General features: G+C 39.0%; 1 protein-coding gene across 1 annotated transcript in view; it reads left to right on the top strand.

Moving 5' to 3' along the window:
• The first annotated feature begins 202 nt into the window (after window positions 1-202).
• Window positions 203-9,227, top strand: part of LOC110466854 (ankyrin repeat and SAM domain-containing protein 6-like) — a 16,148-nt gene continuing 7,123 nt past the window's right edge. Inside the window, exons 1-11 of the mRNA XM_021523649.1 lie at window positions 203-479; window positions 1,165-1,753; window positions 2,032-2,284; window positions 2,992-3,089; window positions 3,870-3,999; window positions 5,510-5,540; window positions 5,854-6,003; window positions 6,362-6,463; window positions 6,616-6,895; window positions 7,232-7,328; window positions 7,770-7,947. Of these exons, the coding sequence (XP_021379324.1) occupies window positions 357-479; window positions 1,165-1,753; window positions 2,032-2,284; window positions 2,992-3,089; window positions 3,870-3,999; window positions 5,510-5,540; window positions 5,854-6,003; window positions 6,362-6,463; window positions 6,616-6,895; window positions 7,232-7,328; window positions 7,770-7,947 (2,031 nt within the window). The 5' untranslated portion in view covers window positions 203-356. The remainder of the gene's footprint in view (window positions 480-1,164; window positions 1,754-2,031; window positions 2,285-2,991; window positions 3,090-3,869; window positions 4,000-5,509; window positions 5,541-5,853; window positions 6,004-6,361; window positions 6,464-6,615; window positions 6,896-7,231; window positions 7,329-7,769; window positions 7,948-9,227) is intronic.

Raw genomic sequence — 9,227 nt, 5'->3', positions numbered from 1 at the left:
AATCATTTCTTTTAATAAACAATATTAATTGTTTTAGAGCAATGCTATTTGGCATGAAGCTTGTTTGGATAAAGGGCCTGGATATTGTTGAAATAAATGGCCTTTAATACGACCAACCCACTCTCCAAAGCAAAGATTATACACACGTGCCTTTGTTTACATGGGTATCATGGGATAGATATGACGTCACGAACGGAACTAATATGGCGAACATAGAGACCACGAAATGTCATTATGAAAAGAAAAAGTGCCGCAATGGGATAGTTATCGGCAGTTAGAGCGACTATGAAGTCGCCAGGAAGTTGTTTCGTTGAAAATGAATATCTTATTGTTTAATATATTAAGCTAACGCGAGCATGGACCGTGTTCGCTTGTTGCTGAGTGCGTGCGAGCATGGTGATATTCCATCCGTACAAGCATTGCTGGATGAGGGGCTAGATGTGGACAGTACGGATCCCGACGAAACGACCCCACTTCAGGTACGTATTATCCACAGGGATCCCGGGAGTAGGGCTGTGATTATTACAAACCGCACACGTACATTTACACGGTAGACGAGGCCCGGTACCATATTACATTACCTGGGATGTGTCATTGTTTACCTGTCGTGTTGACATCGTTAGATGTTTATACCCGACACACAATGGTCATTCTGTACCTTCTAATATCACATTTGGTACCATGTTGAGGAACTACCCACTCTGATATCAGTACAGTACAGGCATTTGGATATATACTTTCGATTCCCAAATGTACCATTCATATGAAACCCCACTTTTAGGCCTTGGTGATTTCAATAAAGCTACATGTGGTGACAATAGAATGTGTTTAGGAAAGTTTGGCAATGTAGTCTTGTGGCAGATCGTACCACCTCAATACAACTGTCAAAACAAAAAGTTATGTCACAGCAATTGACGTTATGTGAAAATATTAGAAAAACATACCAGTGAATGCTATCACCAGGAATGATACACGTGAGTAAATTTACTATAGATTGCTTTGCCATTGGAGTTATAACATCATAACCTGACCAAAATAGAAAGCTATATTCCTTAAATACACAGCTGAAGTTTCATGATATAAAATTCCAAAAACTGAACTGTGAATAATATCATTGAATAGGGGTTTATCATGGTATCTATGATTCTTTTACGTTGATTGCAGGTGGCAGCTGCCAATGGACATGATCACATTGTCCGCCTCCTGCTGATGCACGGTGCAGCCCTGGACAGACGCAATGTATATGGATGGGCCCCTCTCATGCAGGCCTCGCGTCATGGTCATGCCAATGTGGCAGCCACCCTTCTACAGCAACGCCAGGCTGACATCAATGCCAAAAACCGCCTTGGGACATCATCCTTGACCCTTGCTGCTCGTGGGGGTCACCTGCAAGTGGTACGCCTATTAGTTGATTTTGGAAGTGACCTGAATATTTCAGGGAATAGTGCCAGTGGGGAGTGTGAATTTACTCCTCTCCTGGCAGCAGCTCAGCATGGCCATGATGCAGTACTAAGGTTTATCCTCGACCGTGGCAGCGATGTGAACTATCGGACACCATCTACTGGTCAGTCAGCACTTATGTTGGCTGCTCTCAATGGCCACATGAAGACTGCACAGATCCTGGTTGAGCGAGGATGTGACCCAAATGTCATGAATGTCGATAACAAAACTGCCCTAGAGATTGCTACACGAAGGGGTAGGAGGGAGGTTGCCAGCTATCTCGACAGGAAGACGATCAACAAGCCAAAAATTGGTCAGTGACTGTGGTTACTACATTTTCTTTCATTGTAGAATTTACATATCATTGTTAACTTTTTTTTATAAAAGAATAAAGATGTTATTATTATTCTGAATTTTAGATCAACTTCCTAATCATTGAACTGCATAACAGTGTGTTAAAATTCCAAAACAACACAGCTGATCCCTGAAAATTTTATTCCCACACTTCAATCTCCATTTTTTCATAATGGATGCTGCATGGCCTGTATCCCTGTGATGCTCTCTTGATAATATTATTTGTCTCCCTTGCAGAACCAGAAGAGGTGAAACCTGACATTATAGAAGCAGCTAAGCATGGTGACATCCTGAGGATCCAGGCCATACTAGACAAGGACCTCAGCCAGATTGACGCCAGCTCCCCACAAGATGGGGCTACGCCGCTGATGTTTGCTGCCATGACTGGTCAGATCGATGTTGCCCGCCTCCTTGTTGCCCGCGAGTGTGATATAAACAAACAGGACACAATCAGTGGCTGGACTGCACTCATGCAAGCCACGTATCATGGGTAAGGCACATGTAATACAGCTACATTTAATTGCATGTTGTGTTCTTTACTATGGAAAACAGCATCCATTGATTTCAAATAAAAAGATGATTAAGATAGCTGAACCATAATAATGAAGTCTGATTATATGTATGATCATTTTTTTTGTACAGGAACATGGGAATGAAGTCTTACTACAACTTATAATTAGTTTGTTTGTAAGATGCAAAATTCATTCTGCCAGATTATTTGCTTTACAACTGTAATTGGATTTTACGCAGGATTAAAACTTTCGGTCTGATTATTATCAGGATAAAAAAGGATGTTTTTAAGTACTTATTCAACGTTGTCATCTATCCTGTGTGATTCTATCTAAGAATTTTGTGTTTTCAATTATGCTCATCAGGACCTACAATTGAAAAAAAAATCATCTTGGGAGTTTGAAGTGGGATTTATATGATGAATTTTGCAGTTGTAAAATCTTGTAACCTCGATTGTCCTGTAGAACAGGGTAATAAAATCTAAAGCACTATGAAACAGAATAAATAGAAAATGAACAGATGTTTATACTGTCAAACCTCACTGTACTGGCACCATCTGTCCAGTGAATTTTTGGCATCATGAAATAGAATAGCTATATCATGAGGAAGAGATAGGAAGGAATCGGGTTTGAAAAAAGGATAGCTTTAAATATTAAAATTTTATTTTAAATATTATTTTTGTTTTAGGAAAAAATCTGTGGCAATGTTTCTGATTGAACAAGGAGCCGATGTAACCATACAGGCCAAGAATGGATGTACAGCATTTGACATGGCACTCATCATAGGTCGGTTTTCCAAGCAATGTTTTCTCCTAATTGCTGATAATGTAGCAAGATCGCAGTATAGGGGCTCAATTTCGTAACACTACAAAGTCTTTTGTGGATTGTAAGAATCAAAGGAAGTTTAGTTAAAAAAAGGATAAAGTCATTATTGATAAACTTGGAAAGACCCTTAACAGTAAAGGTTTTTCATGCTGTCTTGAAAATCTCAGGAGGATTTTTACAATGAAGTGTAAATGTCAGGTATGATTTGGAACAAAAAATATGATTTCAAACACTGACTTACTACATTGAGTTGACAATAACTTAGAACTGGATGATTAGCCTCCACTGGTCATACTGGAGGGGCTGTAGGTTTGCACTTTGTCTGCTAGTCAGAGTATGAAATTTCCCTGGGCGTATCTCATATACTCTTTCACTTACCATTGCAAATTTTGTATGTAAGTAATCTCTAGAATAACGGAGTGTATTACATTCAGAAATTGTGCCCCTGTATACAATATACAGAGTTATGGCCCTTGTTCACTATTAAGTGTTTTGTCCAAAGCATATATATACTCTCACTTACAATTGCCAAATTTTGTATGGATGGTGGGGTGTCAAAACTTAAATAAGGTTTTTTGCCCATTTATCCATTTTTGATATCGAAGCTTGTCTAAAGGTGGGGGATTATGGATTGCTCGCAATACTTTGCCTTGTTCATTGATTATCTGTTGAACACTGTCAACCAATTAGTTAAGATTTTCTATTGGATTCCTGTCACTAATACATCTACATTGTCAACAGAGGATGTGGATACTGAGCTACTACGACTGCTGGCCTCAAAAGCTATGTCAGTCAATAAGGAGGACAAGGGGAAAAAATCATCTGCTAAGCAGAATGGCCTGTCAAAGACCTTCACTGCCACAGACTCTGGGTAGGTCATCTAGTTATAAACAGAATGGCCTGTCAAAGACTTTACTGCCACAGACTTAGGCAGGGGTATAAAAATCCACTAGCCCGACACCCGGGGCAACCAGATTTTCAGTTTGGGCTAGTGAAATTTAGAGGCTTACTAGCCCGGGGATATTGATTTTTTTAGGATGTGATAACTAACAAAAATGCTTCTGTTCTATTCTATATTCTCATGAGGGTTACCAATAAACATTTTAAACCTGTAAATTCCTGGTAATTTACACTAAAATATCTACCAGAACACATGGAGTCATTCACGCCTTATTGATGATGTAAGGTGTTCTATTGCCTTTCACATGTGTTAAGTGTGCTAGTAGGTACTATTCACAACTTAAAGCTGACAGTGCAAGTGAAAAAGCTTTCAATTGTAGTTTTTTTTAAAAAGAGTGTTTTTAAACTTCTGATTTTGAGACCTTCCCCATCTTTTACGACCATCGTTTCTAAGGAAGTGCCAACATTTTAGTTTGTCCTTACTTGGTAACGAGTAAGGGTCTCACTGGGTATAGAAAGCGCATTACCTGTCAAACCGGTAATCATTCTACAACTGACCGTCTTGCGATTCGATGCACCGCGCACCCTGATCGGCAACCGATATAAAAAATCAAACACACTCACCTAAAGACTTTGAAACACTGCCAAGCTGGTCGCTACTTATGGCACATTCTCGAAAATGGTGTATCCAAAATAAAGGTTTATTACTGAAAATACTTCAATAAATCCCATGCATATCATCGGTCTTTCACGTGCAAGAACCGCATCCACACACAAAACTTTAATTGGAACTCTTAGTCTTCGTCGTGTAAACGCTTTACTAGTAAAACACATGCAAAATGGGACAACCCAAGGTGTGTAGTCAACAATGTGAAACTTGATAATTGAACCATACTCATGGAAGTAATTGGAATTAGTATTGTTTTCACTCAGGATGTTATTACTAGCTGGATATCTAAAAGGTAGGCATTATCAATTCAATAAATTTTATAAATGATAATATAAAATTAATTATATTATGTTTGAAGGAAAACATATCCACATGTGAATGAGATATAGATTCTGTGATCATGTTGTCAGCTTGATTCATTTTATATTTGTCGGGCTAGTGAAATATAAGTATCTATTAGCCCTTGGCTAGTATCCAGAAAAATGTTTTTACACCCCTGTTAGGGTAGGTCCACTGATTGTTCACAGGGCAGTGTGCCAGAGCCTTTCCCTGCTGCTGATTCTGGGTAGGTCTACTTATAATGAACAGAACATCAGGTCAAAGACTGTCACTGCCACAGCGTCTCTGTAGGTCTGCCTTTCCTATATATGTGTCATTGTAAGAATTTAGGAAAGTGAAGTTTTTTTCTCAAGTATGTGTTGAAAAATACGAAGATTTTACTAATTACATTTTACACTTCTTTTTGTATCATATTCATTCAAAGAAAAAGATAAATTAAATTGAATCTTAACATTTTTCATCTGAATTGCAGTGTGGATGAGCAACCCAAAAGTGGACTGAAGGTAAGTTATGCCTAATGACACGCAAACGTAAAACTTAACCTCCAGACTACTAGAGGGTGAGCAGATATGTTAAAACATTCTGTTTCCTGCTGGCAGCTCATGGGAACAGATCATTTAGTATTATTTTGTCACAATTAACTGGTTTCTCCACATTTCGAGATACTATAGTTCATATTTCAGCCGGTCCCATGGTCAACTACCAACATCTTATTTATCAAACAGGTCGAACATATGTAATATCATAAATATGTTTTTTCACTGTCTGATTCAGCAGAAATATCTTATGTAATTATCTTGCTGTGACATTTTGCAGGCCTGGTTAAGTAGATTGTCAAGTAGAATTAAAAATACGAAGCTTGGCCGTACCATGAACTCAACAAATCGTCTCACTCCTGTCACTGCCCTACACTCATCAACATCGGTACAGGACCTCACTTTGACCGTTCCCATGAGTCCACTCGTGGTAAGTTGTCTATGTATCTCTGTTACACAGGAGTACATGACCAAACCAGATCATACATTTGAAGTTCTCTGATGAAAACGATATTGGAATATTTTGCCCTGTATGGTTTGCCAGACTTTCAGCAGACATTCAAATGCCTTTCCCTGTATTGTTGTTTTATTGCCTGTTGTAGAAACAAAACTCACTCAAAGTCTTGAATACGAGAAGTTCATCAATGATAACCTGCAGCTGTTGAGTAATACAAATTCAACATCCAGTGATTATCGTATATTTTTCAAACTTCTACCATAGTAACTGGTAATTTTGTAATACTAGTACTATAAATCTAAACAATAACTTGGGTAAACTACTATTTCAGCCACCTAGGAAAACCAACAATTTCATGGACCAGTCCCATATCTCCACAAGCTATGACCAGATTCTTATGGAGAACAAGAAGAGTGCATCCATGTACACACTGGTCTGTATAACATCAACTGATCACATCTGCAGAAAGATCTGTTCTTATAACATTCTAAATTTTAGTTTGAAAATAAGATCTCTGCCATGAAAAAAAACCTGTTAACTGTGCTTTTGATAAGTTATTCCATTAATATTCCGTTCCATTTTCAGGATATAAATCCACCCAACTCAAATTTGACAAACGAGACTTTAAAGCCAGTCATCCCACCTTTTCTGCCGACCCCTACATTTGACTTAGACATTTCCAGTCCTCGCAGTAAGCCTCTGAGTGCCCGAGGCCCTGACACCAGCTCTTCTCTACACTCCCCCATGCGTCCAATGATGAAATCGCCAATGATGTTCATGCCTAACAAAACCAGCAGCAACCTGAGCTCGAGTCCTGCCAGTCCCTCCAGCTCAGGGAGGTTTGTGGCAGCCAATCAAAACAACGGTAAGACATGGAAAAGCAGTGAAAAAATGGCTTGCACTGGTCATTTGGGGTCTAAAAAAAAGTGATTTTTGGCTATCAACTTTGTTCAATTGAATCACATGTTCTTTTTGGTCAATTCAAAATCCAATGTAATCATCCTGTTATATTTGCCAAAACATTTACAACTCTTTATTGTTCAGAGATCAGATAAAAGTAGTGATATGCTGTACTTTGTTATGATATAAATCTAGAAAATGATAATTTACATTTTGAAACAGTTTTCCTGGATTTAGCAGCTTTAAATGAACAAGCTTAATGTGAAAGTTTATATATAACAGTATTTTTCGGATATTGCAGGTGACTACAACGAGAATGGTATATACTCTCCTACGAACAATAAAGGACCTTTAGCTTTCTTGCCCCCACAGACGCCATCACGCCTTTTCATGCCACGGTAAGATAGATCCTCTAGACCTACCATCAGACTGGAACACATTTGAACATTCCTCTGTCAACAATAAAGTATGAAATCATTTTAACAGTCTACGGAGGTGTAAACAGTGATGAAGATATAAAATGAACATTGAAAATTGTATCACAAAAAACAAAACAAAGTGTAACTGTTACTTAATCATATTTAAATAATGAAACAAAGAAATACATTCAAGGCTGATGTCTTTTGGTTTGTTTGTGTTTTACGTCCTATTAACAGCTATGGTCATTTAAGGACAGGCCAGGTTTTGGTGGTGGAGGAAAGCCGGAGTTCCCGGAGAACCCGACCTACGGCCAACATCTGGCGGTTGCCCCACATAGGGCTAGTGGTAGCAGAATGTCAAATGAAGAAGAAGAAAAAACCGGTTTTGAATGATACTGACATTCAATTTTATGTTTACAGCAAATCATCTGTACCATCAGCCTTTAGGACAGCATCCAACACAACATCACCGAACAGTTCCACCAGTGGCAGTTCATCTGTCACACCCCAGCGATCACACTCTCATGGCCGCAGCACTTCATCCAAGGAGAGCACCACCTCAACTCTCACACCCTCACCGTCGCCCACACCAGGAAAGGTAGCTATACCCTCACTTATACAAGGAATGGTAGGCTAGACTCTCACCTACACAAGGAAAGGTAGCTATACCCTCACTTATACAAGGAAATGTAGGCTAGACTCTCACCTACACCAGGAAAGGTAGCTATACCCTCACTTATACAAGGAAAGGTATGCTAAACTCTCACCTACACAAGGAAAGGTAGCTATACCATCACTTATACAAGGAAAGGTAGGCTAGACTCTCACCTACACCAGGAAAGGTAGCTATACCCTCACTTATACAAGGAAAGGTAGGTTTAACACTCATTCACACCAGGAAAGGTAGCTATACCCTCACTTATACAAGGAAAGGTAGGCTTAACACTCATTCACACCAGGAAAGAATGGCTATACCCTCTCCAACACGAGGAAAGGTAGGCTAGACTCTCACCTACACCAGGAAAGGTAGCTATACCCTCACTAATTAATACAAGGAAAGGTAGGCTAAACATTCATTCACACCAGGAAAGATAGGCTATACCCTCTCCTACACGAGGAAAGGTAGGCTAGACTCTCACCAACTCAGGAAAGGTAGCTATACCCTCACCAACTTAAGGAAAGGTAGCTATACCCTCACCAACAAATGGGATAATGAGCTATACCATCCCCCAAACCAAGTTTAGTTGGCTCTACCTTAAATAACCCAGAGAAATATTTACGATACCATCATCATCACAAGGGAAAATTTGCTATACTCACCAACTCTAGGGAAAAATCAAAATTAACTATATTCTCACCAACTCCAGGGAAAATTAGTTATACATAATGTATGCTCACCAACTCTAGGGAAAATTAGCTATAATCATGCCAACTCAAGGGGAAATCAGCTATACTCTCGCCAACTCTAGGGGAAATTAGCTATAGGGAAAATTAGCTATACTCTCGCCAACTTTGATCATTTATGTTTACCAGAGTGTGTGAAAACAAATAGATGTGATTGGGGCAAGATAATTATGTGTCTGAGTATAAGAAAGATCCATGATCTTTTCCATAAAAAAAGGTCGCTGTTGCTCCAATGGTAAACAAGAGGCCCATGGGCCTTAACGGTCACCTGAGTCTACAGTATTTTTTTTTTTTGTTGAAATATGTACCAATTTGAGTAAAAAATAGTATAATGTTAACTTAACTTTGTCAGGACCATGAGCTGATCATTCCTAGACCAATTTTAAGTGAGATCGGCCTATTAGAATTTAGTAGCAAAATAGCGGCCATGGCAGCCAAATTGTATTTCTGATTGACCCGAAAAATAACAACACT

The sequence above is a fragment of the Mizuhopecten yessoensis genome, unplaced genomic scaffold (genome assembly GCF_002113885.1).
Source record: "Mizuhopecten yessoensis strain PY_sf001 unplaced genomic scaffold, ASM211388v2 scaffold11145, whole genome shotgun sequence".
Taxonomy (NCBI): Eukaryota; Metazoa; Mollusca; class Bivalvia; order Pectinida; family Pectinidae; genus Mizuhopecten; species Mizuhopecten yessoensis.
Note: the sequence above shows the minus strand (reverse complement) of the source record. Positions and strands in the feature narration are given on the sequence as shown.